Below are 21,492 nucleotides of genomic sequence, written 5' to 3' on the forward strand. Positions count from 1 at the left end.
CCTCTTTTGGAAAGTGGTATACTAGGAGCTAGCAGTTTCCCTCCCAAAGAATTTCTTGAACTTCCTAGACAGCCACGTAGCCAACATTTCTGCCAACCAGAGGATCCTCTTCTTGGCGAGTCACCATCTGGCCTACTTACCACTTCAGTTCTCTTAAATGGCTAACAGAAAAACCCCAAGAAGCAGCAACTTAAGAGATACTTATGAGTCCCATAAGTATCTCTTGAGAGAGGCCATATGTAGTGATCCTTTAGGGCCCTGTGTTTGCCTTCTGACACCCTCCTGAATGCAAGAGGGAAAGAGTGTGTGTAAGTCTGTATATTGCTCTGTAACACTATTCTGTTTAGTTAACGTTCTCATTAAACAGCAGCCCTCATGCTTTCCTTTTATATTTTAACTGGCTACAGCAAATAGATCCTATTACCAAATGACCCTCTTGCATTTTATAGAGCGTCACACAAAGTTCAGAAAAATCTGAACATCATTTTCCTGGACTGGAGAAACTAGAGACCCCCATGATGGTTTTTAGCAGCAACTATAGTTTGGAGGCTGTAGGGGGTGGTTCAGAGTAGAGCTTCAATGGAAAAGCTGCTAAATTGAAACCAGACCAGAATGTGCACAGCGGTATTTGCCGATGAGGTGCCTGCATAGAGGTTCTTCTCCTTCGCTCAGTATGCTCATCGTGTTTCAGAGGTTTGTAGTCACTTGATGACATGTGTGTCTCACCTGTTTTATTTTACAGGCAGTGACTGTTTATGAATGTTTGTCTGAGTGGGGCCAGATTCTCTGTGCAATCTGCCCCAACCCTAAGATGGTCATCACAGGCGGAACGAGCACAGTTGTGTGTGTGTGGGAGATGGGCACCTCAAAAGAAAAAGCAAAGACCCTCACTCTCAAACAGGTAACAGACTAGGCGGAAGATGGACATACTCCATCTCAGCTGCCTACACTCTAAAGAAACTAAAAACATTTCCTGAATTCCAAGATACTTCAGACATAATGGACAAAACTAAAACATGATATATGTTCTTTTGCTAGCAATGGGTCTAAAAAATAAAGGAAATGAAATCAGAAGATAGTATTTCTAAAAATGATATAAGCTGGTTCCTTTTTAAAATCTGAAGCAAGCTGTCTTTAGGTAATATGTTTTTAATTATATATCAAGTTATATGTAATTTGAATTTTTGCAAACCAAATTATATTTGCTATTGAGTCCTGTTAATTTTGTTTCTGGATGATTTTCATTCAGCTGGACTATTTAAATATTTCTTTTGTTTTTCTCTTCGTTTATCATATCCTGAAGAATATGACAAACTCATGAATGTATTCAGTCGAATTATTGATCTTATCAAGCATTTTTGATTACTTCTTACTGACTCTTATAAATTTTTACTTAAAGCAAGAATCCTTTTATAATTAAGCCATCATCTTTTAATATTTGATTTATGAGTGAATTTATTATGCAGTTTTTTTAATGGAATATAGATCTAAGTGTTTTTTATGATACAAATTTGTAAAGTAGTGTGACAATAATATCCACCATTTATTGAGCACATACTGTGTTCAGGGCACTGTGCTGGGTGTTTTAAAAATGTGAAACTCCAGCCTTCACAATTCTACAAGGTAGTTATTAGCCCTATTTATACCTGAAAGAAACCTCAGCTTAGAGAAGTTAAGATACATGCCCAAGTCACACTTAGTGGGAAAGCCAGGATATAAATTTGGTTCCGTGTGAAGCCAAAGCCATATTCAAACAGTGGTGTCTTAAATATCTATGGAAAGAATTGAACTCCTTGTACTTACACCTGCAGCCAGATACTTTATTTGTTGCTGGATCTAAATTAAGCCACTTAAAGGGATAGTCTTTTCATGAAGAAATACAGACTTGACATGGACAGATACAAGGTTGACAGTGTAGTTTGCTGATCCAAACTCCTGCTTACAGTATTTTCAGTTTAGAAAATGGGCTTTGAAGCTAGGTAGTGTGTCAGTAACCCCTCGGTAGAAAATACTTCTTATCTAAAACAGCCTTCTCGGGTTTACCAAGCATGTAATATGTCTATATGACATTTTAAGCCATCTCATTTAAATAAAAAATTCAGATTACTATGAGGAACTCTTAACAGTAAGCTGAATCTTTTTCTTCAGAATGCTCAATTTTCCCACATTGCCATTTCCCTGGGTCTTGTTTGTCTTCATATGCCAGCAAAAAAGAAAAGTTCTTATTCTAGTTTGAAGAAGGAATCCTTCTTGGCATAGTAGATGTTCAGATGTCTCCAGTTCAATAACGAGCTCAGCAGACATATCAGGACCACATTTTTCCTTTATCTTTCTAAGACCATGTACCACTACCATGCAGTTCTCACAGTTTGTACATTTTTTAAAAATCCACCTAATTGTAGTTCCTTAGAATGGACATAACAGGAGTTGATGGTATAAAAGAATAGATTCAAATTCTGTTCTTTTGGGGGCCATAATTGAAACATCTCCATATAGAACTGGTAGGAAGAAACCCAAGCTGGTTTGCAGGTGCCATTCTCCCTTCTTTCTAAGATACTGGCCCAAGTCCAGGAAAGAAGTAGCATAAAAATGGAGAGTAGAGCTCCAGAATCCTCCAGACTGCTCTCTTACCCCCGGTGGGATGAAGCAAGGACCTTCGGCAAGAGGAGAATGAAGACTTTCCAGACACCGCTGCTCAGGGCACTCACTCGCAGCTCGCACATCTGGCATCTCCTAGCGCATCCAGGATCTTCTGGAATCTCTTAAGGAGCACCGTCACTGTGATCAGCCTGGTGTTTTCTGTTCTCCTTTGCAGGCCTTACTTGGCCACACTGATACTGTCACCTGTGCCACGGCATCATTAGCCTATCACATAATCGTCAGTGGGTCCCGTGACCGAACTTGCATCATTTGGGATCTGAACAAACTGTCATTTCTAACCCAGCTTCGAGGCCATCGAGCTCCAGTTTCTGCTCTTTGTATCAATGAATTAACAGTAAGTAGTAAATTGCCCTCTTAGTTTATGTTTAAGAAAACAAGTAGTTTTAGCCAGCATAAATAAAAAATGACTATTTATATTGATAAGGACTCATTTTTTAAAAGCTACATTTTCCTTGATTTATGTGTTGTTTGCAAAAGCAAATGGAGGTTGAAGTTTGTAACCCAGAGAGCAATTTTGTCTTAAAATTCATTCACTGTCGCATACTTTAAAGAGCCAGATTTGGTTCAAAACAAACATTTTAGAATAGGGTTTTTTTTTTTCTTTTTCTTTTTTTACACCTATAGCACCTGGTCTTCCTAGGTGGTCTCCCATCAAAGTGCTAACCAGGCCCAACCCTGCTTAGCTTCCGAGATCAGACGGGATTGGGCTTGTTCAGGGTGGCATGGCCATAGACAAGATTAGGCTTTTTTAAAAACAAGGAAATCTGTAGGATTTGTTAAAGATGTCAAAATTATGTCGAAATTTTTATGAAATATATTCAAACTATTTATTTTTTATGTGAAGTGAAAAGTAACATTTGGGTACCCAAACAAGAGAAGAATTGTTATAGAACTATTTTCAAAACAAAGTTATCAAAGGATATTAATATTTTACATACAGATAAATAAAATGAGGATAAAATAAACACACTGGCCTTTGAGTCTCCCATGCGGACCAGGCCCACCTGAGGTGAGGCAAAGGGAAAATAGTCACTGCTAAGGTGTGTTGATAAGCAGGGGACACTAAGGGTAGGTTTACAAAGATTGAGGTCTCTGCATACAAGGGACAAGTTACCATATTGCATGTGGATGAAGCCCACCTATGCAAATCAGCCTTGCAAACCAACCAGAACCCTGCCCCACCCCCAACCTCATCTCACTTCTTAGCTATACCTGCCCATTCCTATTCTTTCCCTTAAGCCCTGGTCTAGAATTGCCCTGCATGACAGAGTGGTTCTAGCCACATGATACCATCACCACACAGACAGCTTTCCTTTTGAGGGATGCTACCTCTTTAATTTCTATCAGAATGTATGCTACTAAGTATGATGCTTTTAGTCAAATACCTTGTAGTCACTCAAAGAAAAAGGAAAAAGAAAAAAGAAACATTCAGTTCCAGTGAATGGGCAGAGTGTCTGATAATAGTAAGAGTAATCAAAGTTGGCAGTAAGTAGGATATAAAAGAATCAAATCCAGTTTTTTGGTATACTTGAAAGGTTTAAGATCTTTTTAGAACAGCATCTTGGGCTGGTCCTGCAAACATCTGTGCCTAAGAGCTTTACGAAAATGTCATAGAACCACCCTTATCTGGCAGTGTTGCCGTGAGTCAAATGCTTGATTGCACTATTTCGAGCACTTTGTTTTGGGGTTGTTCTTAAATATGGAGGATTTTATTTATAGTCAGTTGTTATTTGAGCCAGTATACACCCATTGGTTTGCAATCGTTGCTGCAAACACTACGGAAGTGTTTGGTTTTTTTAAGATGCTTTTATAATCTCTTAACTTATGAAGAGATTTTTATTCGTGTTATATTTTTGCAGCCAATATCAAGTCTGCTTGACTACAGTCCGCATTTTGGGCCTAAACTACCTCGAAGCTAACTTTGAATTCTCCTCTGACTGCTCAGCCCTCATAACCATAGATATGCTCTAATGCACTCCAGTGGAGGCACCCTGGAGTAACTGATGAAAGCCTCGCGCAGCGCAGAATGGAGAGGCTGCCTCTCGTCTCTTGCAGAGACTGAGATCATTAATTAAAGCTCGACTGCTGACACTCACTGTCAGAGGTGATATAGTGACCGATGCAGACGTAGACAGCAGTGCTTTGCTAAGTGTTATTTTTGTTTGGGTTTTGGTTTGGTTCTTGCCATTTTGGTAGAAGAAGAACAGGAGGAAGGTGGGGAAGGAGAGAACAGTAGCAGGACCAGCACAGACAGTGGTTTGGAAAAGCCCCAGGCCTCCTTATCAGGTCACCCCTGACTCCCCCTCACCTTTTTTCTTGCATTGGTACTGCTGTTCAGCTTCTAGTTTCCCTCTGCTTTTGATGATCATTTTCCAATTTCTATAGGTTCTCATGTGCCTATTGGTTGTAATGCAATTCACCAGGTACCTATCATAGTGACAGTCAGGCTGTCCTAGGGATGAGAGAGACAGCATGGCATGGTATATAAGCTTTGTGACCAGAAAGGGCTGGGTTCAAATTTTTGCTCTGTGATATTAGGCAAGTAATTTAAGCTTTTTGCCCTTTACTTACATCCTCTTTAAAGCAAGGTTAGTAATAGCTAACCTCACAAGGTTGAAATGGAGTGTCTAAAGTGTCCATCACAGTAACTGGCACAGTAGATGCTCCAGGAAGCACCTTAATTCCCTTAACAGTAGTGAGTTGTATTCTCACCAGGTTGGGTAGAGCCCAGCCTGGTAGAATTTGAGGGAAAAGGTTGTTCTTTTCTACCTTTAGAACTCATGAAAACCTGAGTTATTCAGCTCAGGGAGCCTTAGGGTTTATTCAAGAGATGATTTATATACCAGTTTTCTTTTTTTTTTTCTCATCCCCCCACCCTTACTGTGAATAGAAATTTTAAAATAGGCTATTACAGCATTACCAAGATTTCATCTTTTATTGAAGAGTATCTGGACTAAAGGGTTTCTCTTCTACCCTATGATTTTCATGATTGGACTCATTTTGTAAAATTAAGCGGAGGTGGATTCCCGCCTCCAAATGAAAGGTATAAATAGATTTTATAAACTGTGGGAGGAAGAAGAGTAATTCACCACCTCCTCAGATTTCAGATAGCTTAGACGTGGCGTAAACCATTACTCAGCGCTGTGCTGGGGGCATAGACAGCATGGAAGGGCTCCTGCCTTTGTCTCCATTTGAGATCACCTTGGTCACAGCATCCACTCAGCCTTGAATTCTTAAAGAGTCTTCTGTTCTAGATATTTTTTTAAGTCGGCATGCACTGAATTCCAGACTACCTCATAAATTACCTAGTTACTAGTCAAAGGACTGAAAGGATTTTTTGAGAGCCAGGCCAGGGATTCAGTTTTCTTCTAAAACTGGAATGTAATACGAAATATGTGAAGAGATTTTTTTTTTTTACCTTCTCAGGGGGACATTGTGTCCTGTGCTGGGACCTATATCCACGTGTGGAGCATCAATGGGAACCCTATTGTGAGTGTGAACACATTCACAGGTAGGAGCCAGCAGATTGTCTGCTGCTGCGTGTCGGAGATGAACGAGTGGGACACACAGAACGTCATAGTAACAGGACACTCAGACGGTGTCGTTCGGGTAAGTCAGATGTGAGAAAAACGCTTTAGGATATCTGCTACCCTAGTTTGCCTGGAATCTGTGAAGCTGCCCACCGTTGAAGGACACTGGACAGGTCATAGCATTGCTCAGCAAACTCTCTGATTCAAACAAACTTTGGTCACTGTGTTACCAGACTTGGGGCACATCAATGACTCGGCTTCTTTTCATCCCGTTAAGCGGATCTGTTAGTGCTACTCACCACTTGACAGTTTGACACAAGAAGGTCACTTAAATATGATTTCCATGTCCCCTTGGTATTGCTAAAAATGTAAATTGTGTAGGTATTGGCTTTTTGGCCTGTCGAATGGTTTCTTAGGGTAAGCGAGAACTGTCTCTTCTCTAAGAGAATCACAGAGCTAGAAAACTTTTTCCAGGGGCCTGAGGTCATTCGTTCACCTCAGGTCTAGAATCCCAGATAATCCCAAATCCTAGAGAGTTTACCCTTCTCTTAGTTTTCTGTGTTGGGCCTCTACAGAAGATGGAATCCACAGAGTGTTTACCGTTACATTCTGTTCTAATATTTGGGTTATTTTCTCAGAAAAATTTTCTTTGTGCCTTTTTTCTTTAATTGCGCCTATTGAAAGCAGAGAGCAGCTGGTTGCTGTCCTCTTAGTCACAGTCTCATGCTGAGCGACAATGAGACTGTCATCAGCCACTCCCATTCCACACCCTGGCTTCAGAGAACAGGCACACCCCCTAGTCGGCTGTCTCCAGAGCAGCATTTCAGATTACTTCATCAGTGAGGCATTATGAAAAGCTTTATAGCCAAATACATTTGGGAATCCTGCTTACTGAATCGTTCTTGGAGATCTAGAGTATATACTGGTATATGCATGTATATGCTCTCAGGTGTTTTTGTGGGAAACAAAAAAATGTACTTATTTTGAACCATGTTTTCTAAACTTTTTGACCACAGTCTTTTTTCCTCTACCATGAAACACCCATTAACATCTCATCGAACACAGTTTGGGAAGCACTGTTCATGTGTAGTCAGTCCCCGCCACAATTTTCAAGATAGGAGGGAATCGAATCATACACAATAATAGAAATTAAGTCGTGTGTTTCAAGAGCCAATCTTCATTCGCTAACCTGTATATTATTTAAATTCAGTTTTGGAGAATGGAATTTTTGCAAGTTCCTGAAACACCAGCCCCTGAGCCTGTCGAAGCCCTAGAAATGCAAGAAGACTGTCCAGAAACACAAATAGGTATTTAATACTTTCTAAAATGTTATTTAAGAGTTTTCATATTTTTTTAAGTCATTATAAGTAAACTTACATCAAACAACGTAAACAGGAGCCTGAGGGTAGGCATTGCTGTCAGAAGCATGGCAGCCTGCTGTTGTGTGAAGTAGCTGGTCGGACATGAAGAGAGCCTTCTCTGCTTCACTGCACAGCAATCAGTGTGGTTAGCATCTTGTCATTGGCTTCCACATCCCATAGTAAATATAGTTACTAGCTTCTTGGAATACCAAAAGCTTGAGCTTTCAATTCTAAAAATACAAAACAGGATCGGGAGGGCACCAGTGTTGAACAAGTCAGATGGCCCACACCTTAGTCTCACGTCTGTTCCGGCCATCAGTTGGCAGGCTCAGTATGGATGACAGGGTGGCTTTGTGTTTATAAACTATCCTCAGAGGTAGACCAGAGTCCCACCCTGGGCCTGCTCGAGAAGGGCATTCATTTACACCGAAGCCTGGTGATCTGTACTCTGTCATCTGTTTTTTTGTGAAGCACTTTAAAATTTCCCAGTGAGCTATAGAGATAGATGATTTCTGTACAGAATGATTGACTGGAAATGTTTGGCCATAAAACCAGGCTGAGATCTGCTTTGGGTTGCTAATCTCCAGAGAAGTTACCCCCCACCCCCTTTGATTTAGAACAGTTTTTGCAAGAGTCTTTCCGGAAAGGGTTTTTAATTTGACCTTTAGATTGTTTCTCTGTGGTTAATTTTCGTACACTGGGAATTCAGTGTGAGTTTGACAATATGAGAGAGTTAACTAAAGGGAAAGGCTTATTATCAGAAGGCACAAATCACTTCTCTTTGTAAGCTGAAAGTAGTTTTTCCTTTCTTTGCCAGAAAACAGAAACGGTCCGATGGACAGGACATTTCAATGCTCGCTTTACTTTAATGCATGTAAATTTCTACATAGTCAACTGCAGCTCCACTAATAAGGTCATCTAGGTGTTTGGGGACATAAAAATTTAGTTGTTTCAGACGTTGGATTAAATCCAATAAGAAGTGAGTCATTTTCCCTTCCTTTAACAAAGCTTTTAAGTGAATAACAGTAGAAGAAGATGAGATGAGTAAGTAAGTATTAAGAAGGGGTCATATTCAGGTTGGAGAGACATTTGTAGATCTTCTAACTCTTTATGTGTTCCTTTTGTGAATAGGGTTTGGCAGAAGTAGCAGAGAAGGGAGAGCAGCCCACAGGAAGAATTGACCTTCGTTAGTGTAGAGAAGATGGGACTTGAGGGCAGTTGCTGGGTGAAAGGGGAGACAAGCTGGTGGTTCCCTGGAAATCAAAGCTGTTTCCAAGACTGCTTGTTTCAAGACCTTAAAACTCAGGATCATAAGCCATTGGGGTGAAAATAAAATCCACTCAAATTAGCCAACTAGACTATTAGTGTTAGCGAGTAGAAGGGTGGCACTCAAGTGATTTGTCTTGCTAAGAAATTTGTATGTGTAGTGGGCTGGTGCTTGCACATGTGTTTTTGCTCTATTTTTTTTAAATTATATGTGTTTATTTCTCATAAATTTTCCCTCCAGTAGACTATTATAAGGGAGTAAGGTAAGGGGTCGAGGTGAGGAAATGCAGTGACTGTGAAAAGAGGGGGGAAATTAAAATTATAGCTTTCATCAGTAATTCATTCGTCTTTGTTGTCATTTCTATTGACCACTCTGTGGAAGGCACTGTGAGTGGGGACCTTTCTCTCGAGCTGACCGCTGTCAGGAAGAAAGACCGTCCAAAAGTAAAAGTGTGGGCTGAGAATTACAAATACATAAGAGGCCCACACTGTTAAAGGAGTCCACAAGAGAGAGCATTAATTACTTTCTGCTGCAGGAACTGGGTAAGATTTGAGAGGAAGAAAGATAAAAATCAGAACACACAGAGATTGGGAATATGGCTCTAGGCAGGGCCGACGGCATGTACAACATTAGCCATAAGGAGGAGCCTGGCTGTGTGGAGAAGAGTTGGCACAGCCTCGCTGAACTCTGGTAGGGAGTGTGAGGCGGGCAGTGAGAAATTGACAAAGGCAGGTTTGGGCCATATTGTGAAAGAGTGAATGCTAGGCTAAGGGTTTTGCCAGGGCAGTCTATGAACTCAAAAATTCTTTTTTTTTACTATTTTCTAGGTGAAAATTCTGCCATTTTAAAAATGTTATTGTTATACTTATCTTAAAATACTATGTCTATTGTGTCTTAACTGGTAGAGGAAAAATACCTGTGAGACAAAGCTGGGCCTAAAACTGTTCTCTAACTCTCCCAATGCATAACCCAGGACAGGAAGCCCAGGACGAGGACAGCAGCGATTCCGAAGTGGATGAACAGAGCCTCAGCCAGGACCCCAAGGACACACCCAGCCTGCCCAGCAGCACGAGCCACCGGCCCCGGGCTGCCTCCTGCCGAGCGACAGCCACCTGGTGTACCGACAGTGGCTCCGATGACTCCAGGCGCTGGTCCGACCAGCTCAGTCTAGATGAGAAAGATGGCTTCATATTTGTGAACTATTCAGAGGGTCAGACCAGAGCCCATCTGCAGGGCCCCCTTAACCACCCTCACCCCAACCCCATTGAAGTACGGAATTACAGCAGATTGAAGCCTGGTAACTTGAAGTCCGGTGTCTATTTCTGGCTCTTTGTGGGTGGTGTGAGAGTTGGTGAGTGAGGCAGTGGGCTCCAGCTCTTCCTGTGCCCCATCCCGGTGACATGGGCCACCCACAGAGAAGGCCTCTGGAATTCCTTCTTGTATAAAGTGGACTTAGAGATTCTGTCCCACAATGGCATTTGGCATATGTTGGGCATTTTTTAAAGAAAAATGCCTCAAACCAAAAACTTCATTCACAAATCATGAAAGCTTTCAAAAATAAGCAAGTTATTGCTTACAGATAAATAAATAAAACTGTATTCACAGGTAACTTTGCCTTTGATAGAGGTAGAGGCAGTGTCCTCAGCTGGAGAAATTATGTCTTCTTGCATGGAAGATTTCCCCTTTCTATATTTGTCTTTGAAAAAGAGATGTTCTCTGACCTGGACCGTGATCAGGGTTAAGCTAGATTGCTTCACCTTCAACCAAGGCAGCAGCTACTGAAAACCCGGGAAAGCTGCTATAACTATACGGTGCAGTACCCTAACTTTTGAGAGCACCATATTAGGGTACACATACCAAATGCTGGCTTCTCTCCCTTTAGTATGCCATGTCTTGCCCTTTTCCACTCCAGGGTACCGGTGGGAACGGCAGCTGGTGTTTAGGAGTAAGCTCACCATGCACACGGCCTTTGATCGGAAGGACAACGCACACCCGGCAGAGGTCACCGCCCTGGGCGTCTCCAAGTGAGTGTCACACCTTTTCCAGCCACTCTTCCTGACCTAGTCATCTGCTTAGCCCAAAAGCACACACTCCAAGGCAGTCTTTGGGGAAAACAGATTGTGTTTACATTTTCGTATGTGGCTCAACCAGACAAATCAGAAGAAGAAACCAGCCAATGTGTGCATTTTAATTCCAGATTAAACAACAACAACAACAACAACTTTGCTTTCTCTGTACTTCAAAGATATGGCAACGTTTGGTCCAAAATAAGTCGAGATGGACGTGGAAACTCAGGCTCATTCTCTTTTTGTCTCTTCGTACACGTGACCCCACCGCAAAACACACGCACTGAAAACTGGCGAGCCTCAAGAGCAAGGCAACGAGCTCTCCAGCCACGGCTGTGCTGAGGCCCTCCCTGAGCTGACTCTGTGTCATGTCTCCTGCAGGGATCACAGTAGGATCCTCGTTGGTGACAGTCGAGGCCGAGTTTTCAGCTGGTCTGTGAGTGACCAGCCAGGCCGCTCTGCCGCTGACCACTGGGTGAAAGATGAAGGAGGTGACAGCTGTTCGGGCTGCTCAGTGAGGTTTTCTCTCACAGAAAGACGGCACCATTGCAGGAACTGCGGTCAGCTCTTCTGCCAAAAGTAAGACGAGATACAAGCTTTTCGAGTTTCTGTGGGTTAAGCTCTAGGGATGTTAATTATGCCCAACACCCAGGTTCCTCTTTTCCCGGGGGTCCCCACTACAGTGTGCTGTGTCAGTCTCAACCAGTCTTTCACTTCTTGATCTTTTTTGTAACAGTTGTGAAATATTTCTATCATTGAAAAATCCAGAAATAATCATCAGAAACACTTGGTCACCCATGACTCAGAATGGGCAGGTGCTAATATTTCATCATATTTGCCTGTAAAACATTATAGATTCATTTTAAGTCTTCTTGTCATCCTCACCAATCACACCCTCTCCTCCATGTTTTATACTTTGAGTGCATTGCACATTTTGTCTCCAAAACAATAATACTGTATTGTTTTGTGTATTTTCAGTTTTACATAAATATATTATACTGTATGTACCCTCTGTAACTTGATTTTTTTAATGAAATTTAGTCACATAAATAACTGTGATTCCAACATTTTCATTTTAACTGCTGTCACATTTTTTTTGCACGAATATATCAGAATTTATCTACTTTTCTTTTGATGGACTCTTAAGGGATTTTTCTCAATTTTACCAATGATATAAACAGTGCTACAATGGACATCCTTAAAAATGCCCTCTTAATACCCAAGCTGGAGTTACTCTAAAGAAAATACCTCAGAATGGAATTGATACATCATAGACATACTCTTGAGTTTAAGTAGGTATTGCCAAATTGCTCTCCAAAACAGGAGTGCTAGTTTATATCACCTCCAGCAGGACACACAATTCTTCCAGTTCTTATTCATACTCCGTATTGCCAAACTTTTTCACTTTTGCCAGTCCGATAGCCAAAATACTTTGTTGTTTTAATTTGCATTGCTGGTGAGGTTGAACATCTTTTCTTATGCTTATTGGCTATTTCAGTTTTCCCTTGGATAACTTGGCCCATTTTCCTTTTAGATTTACTTGTCTCTTTTTTTTCCCTCCTATTTGAGTTCTTTATATTTTCTGGGCTCTGATCCTTTGTCTTTTATACATCTTACAAATATCTTCTGCCAGACTGTGGCTTCAGTTTTAACTTTATATATGTTTTTTTCTGTCATACAAGTTTTTAATTTTGATATAGTCACATTTATTACTTTTTATAATTTTTGCTTTTTTGTGTCCTAACAAATTTTCCCTTGTCCTGAGACCATAAAGATAGCCTTATTTATTTTCTTTTAAAAGTTTCAAAGTTTTGTTTCTCAAATTTAGTTCTTGGGTCCATATCTATTTGGCATTTGTTTGAGACTGTGACATCAGACGGGGATCTTCTTTACTTCCCCGTATGTAAAGTCAGGTTGTTACATCATCATTGCTTTAGATGCCACCTCTGCCATATATATGCTCGGGTCCCATATGTTCAAGTATAGTCCTTTCCGTGGCAGACAACAGAGAAGATCCCATGGGCAGTACTCTCTGATGCTTATACTGCCTTAATACACAGATGCCGTCACAGAAAACAAATTGTATAATTGTTTTTGAGCCAGTTACTGAGGCTTCTGTGGATGTCGGCTTATTGGAAAGTGTGGTCTTTAGGTTATACTGACCAAATGCTCTCTGGACTACTGTCCATTGTGTCATCTCAGGTGAGTTCCTGACCCTCTCTGAGCTTCAGTTTCTTCATCTGTGGAATGTGGATAGTTAACACCTCTCATAGAGGTGTTGAGAGAATTAAATGAGTCATGCATATGAGTTTCGTGAATTTTCAGGTGCAGAGTCTGGCCGTATAGATGTTCAATAAAAGGTGTTATAATTTTTTTTTTTTTTTCAGATTAATGTCTTAAATTTTTTCTCCTAAGAAGTCTGATTCATGATAAGGTAGCCAGAATGTTGCTGCCAGCCACTCCTTATGGGAATTTATGTGAGATTGGCAGAGTATTCTGTCTTGTGGTTCTGTGCTTTGAGAAGCCCACTTTTTAAAACCTAGTCGTAATCTAGTAATTTCTGACAGTCAACAGCCCTGTATGTACACTGGTACATCTGTTCTTTGTAGTGTTTAATTTTCAAAATGTTGTTTATGTATATGTAATTCTTTAATTGTTTATTGCTATCAGATGTTGGATGGAGGCTTTATTTGAAAAACTGACCAAACAGTGATTGATTATGACAGAGATGGCACAGAAGGCAGAGCTGTCTGGCAGGAGGCAACCCTAGATCTTCATGCCCTTCAGTTGCTGAGAGAGCTTGTCAGCACTCCTGAGGGTCTCACCGAAGTCAGTCACAGTCCTTTAAACCCCTTAGGCTGCTAGCACATTTACTCTCTGGACACTTTTCCTGGTAGATTGATGTAATTAATCTGCTGGAAGAAATATGATTCTCTGTTTCAGTCTCGTGAAAAGCCAAGCTTACAGTGTTTAAGTGCCACATCTAAGGTCACACCCTACTTTATGCCAGGAGTACTTTTTAAAGCATTTGACCACCATTTAAGTATAGTCTACTTCAAGGAATTCTATCAAGATAAAAAGAAAATGAGAACATTTAGACCAGAGAGAAAGCCAAACTACCAGTCTAAGAAGTGGCTAAGGCATGGATCACACAAAGTATCTGAAAGCTCAGAGGAACTTGATAGTGGCCAAAGTGTGTTTTTAATGGGTAGTAAGTCTTCTGCCAAGAGAACAAAGTCAAGCTTCAAGTAAAGATACTGGTGTACTTCCTGAGTCCACAGGGCAGGAGACGTGATCTCGCACAGAAATGTCCACACAGCTGTCCAGAATACTTTATCCTGTAGGAGGATCTTAATTTTTTTTTAATTCTCTTCAGTCAAATAAATAGCTTGCCTTGGCTTAATATTACTTTTCCTCACAGACTGAAACAAATAGTACAGCCTTCCTTTTGGTCCTTGGTCAACCACATGACACAAACCAGTATGGTCTTCGGCGTTATACAGCAAGCTTTCCCTTTGATTTTTTAAACGAGTGTAACTGTAACTGTTTGATTTTGCCTTTCCTTTAGGTGCAGTCGGTTTCAATCAGAAATCAAACGCTTGAAAATCTCATCCCCAGTGCGTGTTTGTCAGAACTGCTATTACAACTTACAGCATGAGAGGGGTTCAGAAGATGGGCCTCGAAATTGTTGAAGGTTCACCAAGCCGATTGGCGAGCACGGTCTGCAGACCCCCTTCCTAATTCCCCGTTTCAGCTCGTGTCTCGGAAGGCATCGCGACAGTCTCCGTTTACACATCTCTTCAGACCACGTATTTGGAGTATCAGATTCAAAGGGATCATCAAATAAACGGGTGTAGAGGACAGAAATGGGGCAGACACTATTCAGTTGAACAGCACAGGAAGAATATGAGGTGGTTCCCAGGAGCAACATTTCCAACATCCAACTCTCCCTGTTCACTAGCTGTCTCCAAGAGAAAACCCTCACTATTAACTGTCTTTTTTTGTGTCTCATTTTTGTAGAGCTACTCATCCTTATTTGGAAAAACCAATAACAAAAAAGGCTTTTAGAAAATGGTTGTAAATCTGACTTTGCAAGTAACTGTGTATATTGTAAATAGGTATAAAGGCCTTTTTTCTAAATAAGGACTTAACCTGCCTGTAACATGAGACTTCAAACTAAACCACTAACTCAATGAACTACTTATGGTTTGTCGGACATCTCTCACCAATTAATGATGAATATGTTTGTCTGTTTTTTTAACTCTCAAAGACATTATCGGTGGTCTTTCCCCCACCCCCCCCTTTCAAACCCCGCCTGTGCGCCCAGTGTTGTTTATTTCAAGTTGCCCACAGTATCTCCACTTAAACGAGGCTAGTTACCAAAATAACGTGGACTTTCTTTAGGAAACGATGTGGGAGAATAAGAGTCCGGCTGTAAGATACCCTGGAAATATTTGGGCATCTTGCACCTGGCTACACACCACCTCAGTGTTGTTCTTATGTCATAAGACCCCTCGTGAACTCCTATCTGGACTGCCATTTGGTCATAGCATCCCTTCTCAGCATTGCATAGCGGTGGTTAGGAGATCAGTGCAATGCAGGAAACAGCCCTGCCTCAACTAATGGAAATATAATTGCATGTAACCCAAATTAGCTTCTCTTGCATAGAACATAGTAAGTATGTGTCTTTGGTGACACTAAAAGTTCTACTATAGCTTATTTTCCAAAAAGGGTAAAAAAAAAAAAAAAGTGTACAGAATTAACATATAAACCTTGTTGTAAAACTGGATCATGTCCGAACTGCTTATAATTAACCTTTACCATTTAATGCCATCTACCTGAAAACAGTGAGATTTATACTGTATCAATGTCTATTTTTTTGTTTTTGCTATGAATATAATTACAGTATTTTAATATTTAGTTATTTAATTTGTTCTACTAGTTGGTAACAGAACACACCAATCCAGGGAGACTAAAGCTGGTAGGGGCTAAGAGATAAGTTTAGTTTACAGAAAAATGGCTTTGGTGGTGGGATTTTTTAAAATGTGTGTAATGTACATATATATGTATATATATATAAAACAAATGAAACAATTAATCTAGATTTTAACATTTTCAGATATTTAGTGATAATATTATGAACAATTCTAAAAGCCCTGTGATTTGAAAATTGTAGAATCATTTATGGCCCAAGAAAGGAAGGACAGGCCTTCACACCCTCATGGAGGTATCATGCAAAGGACAGTGGCTTTGGCTTTCCCAACTTTTCATCTTTAGGCCCTGGTGACAGGCACACTTATGCACTAAAATGCACATATATGCACATGCGTTCAAAAATAGGCATTGGTACAATAGTAATCTTGTACCTAATGGGCTGAAACCAGCTTAAGAACAAATTTGTTCTTCCTGATAACTAGGTCTCCAAGAGAAAATATAAAGGCTGCTTTAGTGCCTTATGCTTACTAAATTTAAACCTTTATTTACCTAGGTTTGAGCCTACAGTCTATTTATGATTACATATCAAAATTGATTAAAACACTTCCATTTCTAAAAGTTCAAATATACTTGTTAATAAAAGGATTATTGGCATTAATACTTTAACTTGAAGAAAAGTTGTGTTCTGTTTTCCTTTCTGTGTCTTATTCCTCCCCACGCTCCCCCTCCCCTGGCCCCATCTTTCTTCAGTTCTAATAAATAATGCTGGATGTTCTACAGTTGCAGGAATTGTGCTCTCACATAATTGTGGGCTTTGCCCCTGTCCAGCCCCATAGATGAGTTGTAGCAGTGTTATTCTACACTTTTTAAAAGAAGCGTCCTCCTTGTGTCCATGAACCACGTTTACCCCAAACCCAATGGCAGAGGTGTTCTTTAAAGACTTGAATTATATGAATGTGTGTGTGTAGTTTCTTAAAGGTTATTCCTCTATGTAATATGAAGTTATATGGGATGAACACTTTTAAACTTTCCAACACAACTTCCGTAACCAGAAGGTGAAAACCAAAACCCTCATGATAGTATTTCCTCTGGCAGCTGGTGCTGTGGGCAACTGTTTTGTTCAGTGGGATTTCTTTTCTTTTTGCTCCTAATGCAGAAATCACAAATTACACAAGTACACTCACATACATAAACTAATCATTTCTCTGGATGTCTTTCTATGTTCCATGTAAGTTTGTTTACCAATACATATTCTCAGCATGTACATCCACCGTTGTGTGGTCTGTATTCTTTCTCTGAGAGTACCTCACAGGGCGCCTGCCTGATCTTTGTAGTTCATTTGTTCATTCATTCATCCATCCATTTATTCATCCATGCATTCTAACATTTGTGTGTAGTGTGCAACTGTAATGTTATGCTTTTGAAGAGGAGAATAGCTGCCCATAGCAGCCATCCGTCTGGATAATAGCAAAACACTCTAGATAAGTTATTTTGCACTTTCTTATGTATAAAGTTGGTAGAAACTTATTTTTGCTTTGTATCATTTAAATACATTTGTTTTGGTAAATGAACTGTGTATAAAATATTTATGCCGTTAAAACTGTTTTTAGAAAGTATTTTTAATTTCAGCAAGTTTGGTTACTTGTTGCATGACTATTAACACGGCTGACTTTTTGTGTCAGTGCAATGTATATTTTTTTGTCCTGTTATTAACTTGTAAGCCCTAGAATGGCCAATTATTTGTACAGCAACAGAAGTAAATTGAAGATACTGGCTAAGACTGGATTGATTGTGGACTTTTGTACTATATTGCAGAATCCAATATCTGTTCTTTGGTGGTTATGTAAAAGGCCTGAAGAATTACTATCTAGTGTGCAATCTGTGATAACTGAATGTTCATTGTATATCTGTCTCTGATGCAAAAAAAGGTAGAGTAACACAATTACAATACATGATTAAATGCAATAGTCCAGGTACTTTTTTTTCATTTCAAATAAATACCTACTATTTACCACCCCCTAAAATAGTTGTTTTTAAGCCAGTTCTTCAGGGAAGGAAAAACAAAACCGAAGTCTGATAATTCCCTAAACTTTGTATAGTTCTTTAATAGTTGAGACTATATCTTTCAGAAGCACCTGCTTAAGATCTCTGCTTACAGAGATATTGGCTGTTAAGGGCTGGTTCAAGTTCTAGTTTGACCCATCTCTAAAAACCAGCCTTTCTGCATTCTGAACTTCCCAGTTGTGCTGGATTTCGGGGGCTGATGCATGTGTGTGGACAGCCGCAGGGAGAGGCAAGTGACTTCTGGGAGACACAGCCTTCAACTTTGAATGGATCTATGCATAAAGACTGCATCGCACGATTTTGGCTCTTTTGTCCTGAGCCTCGTTCTTCATAATATTGTGAAAAGTAAGCGACAGTAAATTATCTGTCTGTCTCCTACCCCTACTGTCTTCACGTCAGGAATGCTCTGGTGTCCTGCCCTTTTATGCAAGCACAACACCCGCTGTCGTCAGCTAGTCTTTCCATTTCAGTCTTCGATCTGAGAGTGCTGGAACTCACAAGTCCCTTTTTACTCTTACTAGCTTATGGGGTTATTAACTACCTTCCCAGTAGAGTGTAGGAAACTTAAGTTTATTTAGGCTGCTTTAGTGACTTGACTATTCCTCTTTTTAAAGAAACTAATAAGAATCCCAGTTCATTTTAAGCGTTAATGGCAGTCCCAAAATTGAGGATATTGTGCTTATTACAAATTCCACTGCAATGCAACTCCATTTTAGAAGCAGAAGAAACAGGAATGCCAAGAACTTCTAAGACAATAACTTTTTTCAAAAATAAAAGTCAGTGGTGAGAGAAAACCTAGGGCAGTTCCCATTCTTTAATGCAATACTAATAGTTCTAATGACCTCGAGAAGATTCGTAGTCAAGGACGCGTATTATAGAAATTCAATGTTTAAAAGACAAACATGCTAATGATTTTTAATAAGTCCTTTTTCTTCCATTTGCTTCTTCAAAGAAGTTTTTCTCTTCACTCCTCATTTTAGCATATTTGGAGCATCAGGACGCAGTCTAGTGGAATTGGTCTAGCACTGGATTAGTGTTTTTTGGTTTATCAGTATTATCATTTTCCCCACCCACTGCAAAACTCTTTATTTCATTTGACTTTTGCGAGAAATGGCACCAAGCCAACCTACCACACTCAGAGATAGCATGGTGTTTTGGAGAGCCCTGGAATCAAAATTAAGAGACTGAGGCTGCAGCTGTCACTGGCAGTGAATTTCTGAAGCTCCTTGTAAGCACGCTTAGTGCATCAGGTTTTCCTGTGTGAACAGCTGCCTGTGAGGAGGTTGGGGGCTAAGATAGTGCTTATTCAACTTTCCGATCTTAGGACCTTTGGGTCCTTAAAAACTATCAAGGACCCTAACCACTTTTGTTTATGTGGTTTGCATCTATCAACAGTCATTATATTAAAAATGAAAACATTTTAAAATATATATATATTAATTCATTTAAAAATAATGATAAAACCATTATAGGTGAAATTAGTTACATAGTTCTATGAACAAAACTTTTACAAACCAAAAAATCTAGTGAAGAAAGCAGAATTGTTTTACAATTTTGCAAATCTCTTTAATGTCTGGCTTAATTGAACACAGGTGGATTCTCACATCTGCTTCTACATTCAATCTTGCGATACTTCTTTGGTTGAAGCATATGAGGAAAACCCAGCCTCACCCAGGTATGTGGTTGGGAAAGCGGGGAATATTTTAATAGCCTGTTGAGATCATTGTTTCTTGAAGATAATAGTTTTAAGTTTCTTAAAGATTGCCTGCTATATGGCATCTGAAACTACATCAATGAACTTTTCATACTTTTACCTTAAAATCCATTGGTCCGTCTTGCACTCTGAATGTATCTTTTAACCATGCTTTATATAGCATGCATTGGTCATTTAGAAAATATTAGTTCATTAATGTATCAGTGAACTACATCACTGCTGCTACATACTATAATTATGTAGATCTTCCAAGTGTTGACATACTCATTATGTATCAAAATATCACATCATATATAATATTAAAATATCACCAGCAGTCTCAAGAAATTGTAAGTCAGATTCACAATGGTAGATACAAGTTTTCCAAAATTAGAATTTTTCCTTAAAACCTAAAATTGTATAATTGGCAATAAATACTGTTTACTGTTTTCTTTGAAGCTCACTTTGTTAATTTCAAGAGCATTTCTGCCAAAGAACTATCGTTTGTCAGTTCTTTGCAGTAATAACAGTACTCCATGAGAAAAGCAGCCAGTTCATCCCACAACTCAGTTGCACAGGTGCTTTCTGAGACAAACACTGAGAAGTACTACAGGACGTGGGTACTTTACGGGTACTTCTCATTTTGTGTCACACAGCTTAAGGTTCAAAATTTAATAAAAGTAGTAATTTTGACTGCTTCTGCAGGGACATTCTTAAATGAAACAGGCAGTTTTCTTTCTACTGCGAGCACTTGGCAATAAATAATAGCATGATTTCTACTAGCAGTTTGATGCCACTGGTTTAATTCCTGCTTATATTCCAGCAGTTTGACTTGTCATTGCTTTTGCAGTTCAGTACAAACATCAGCACCGTGAAAAAAGACAACGTTTTAGTAGTGTGTGAAAATGGTCTTCGTGGTCATAGACCATGAAAAGGTTTCAAGACTCCCAGGAGTCTGCGAACCACTCTTGAGACGCGCTGATCCAAGATGTGTGAGATGCCACCTAAATTACGAAGTGGCGTTTATGCAATAATCTCATGTGGGAACAGTGTTCTTAATCACAGGCCTGGGGCTCTCAGCTGGGCTCCCACTGCAACCTGCTACGGGCAAGAGCAGGCCCTGCCACACTGGACTCACTGTTGGCGCCACACCCGCTGTTGGAGTACCGTCTCCACAACTCAAAGCCACACAAAGACCAAAAGCACATCTCTGAAGTGCGGGAGTTTCTATAAAAGTCTCTCTAGTCATATTCTTCTCGTCAAGACTCTAAAATTTTCCCTAATGTAAAAACCTATTAATGGTAATGTTTTTATATTAGGTGCTGTTCTACCTTCTATATAACACACCAGTCAGGAGCTTGGCAGCCGAGAGTCAGTCTGGGGTCTAAGTTCCTCTTCTACCACTTATTGTACGGTATTGGGCAACTTCTCCAAATCCGAGGATTTTATGTAAATTTATTGAGATACAATTAGCATACTATATGTAAATTTTGTTATAACATCTGCCCTGAGAAAATTGTTATAGAATTAAATCAGGTATGTATATATAAATAAACATGTAGTGCTTACAAGCATGTTCAGTATATTATAGTGTTAATTTGGAAGTATGTGCATAAAAGGAATGATACACTGTAATGTTTTATAAAGTTTAAATAAAGCCACCGACAGGGATTTCATCTTCAGTCAGAAACAGAGCAGGCAAATGTTAGTGTGGGAAGAGCACTGAGAAATCATCCCCTTCAACAGAGGAGATGAGCTCAGAGAGAGGTTTGGCATCCCCGAAGCCACATTGCTTATTAAGTTTAATTCCTAGCTCTACCCCAGAACTTCCTGGCTCGTAGGCCAATGTCTTTACAACCAGCTCCCAGTTTACAATTTTTTTGTGTGTGACTACAGTAAAAATGTACTTGGAATG

At 39.8% G+C, this 21,492-nt stretch overlaps 1 protein-coding gene and 1 pseudogene across 1 annotated transcript in view; one reads left to right on the forward strand and one right to left on the reverse strand.

Moving 5' to 3' along the window:
• Positions 1-17,790, forward strand: part of WDFY3 (WD repeat and FYVE domain containing 3) — a 214,038-nt gene extending 196,248 nt beyond the window's left edge. Inside the window, exons 60-66 of the mRNA XM_011356329.2 lie at positions 2,816-2,995; positions 6,088-6,270; positions 7,402-7,498; positions 9,793-10,116; positions 10,732-10,843; positions 11,267-11,464; positions 14,454-17,790. Coding sequence (XP_011354631.1) covers positions 2,816-2,995; positions 6,088-6,270; positions 7,402-7,498; positions 9,793-10,116; positions 10,732-10,843; positions 11,267-11,464; positions 14,454-14,577 — 1,218 coding nt within the window. The 3' untranslated portion in view covers positions 14,578-17,790. The remainder of the gene's footprint in view (positions 1-2,815; positions 2,996-6,087; positions 6,271-7,401; positions 7,499-9,792; positions 10,117-10,731; positions 10,844-11,266; positions 11,465-14,453) is intronic.
• LOC111737345 lies at positions 3,277-3,395 on the reverse strand (annotated as a pseudogene).
• Positions 17,791-21,492: the final 3,702 nt, after the last annotated feature.

This window comes from Pteropus vampyrus, unplaced genomic scaffold, assembly GCF_000151845.1.
Source record: "Pteropus vampyrus isolate Shadow unplaced genomic scaffold, Pvam_2.0 Scaffold25, whole genome shotgun sequence".
NCBI lineage: Eukaryota > Metazoa > Chordata > Mammalia > Chiroptera > Pteropodidae > Pteropus > Pteropus vampyrus.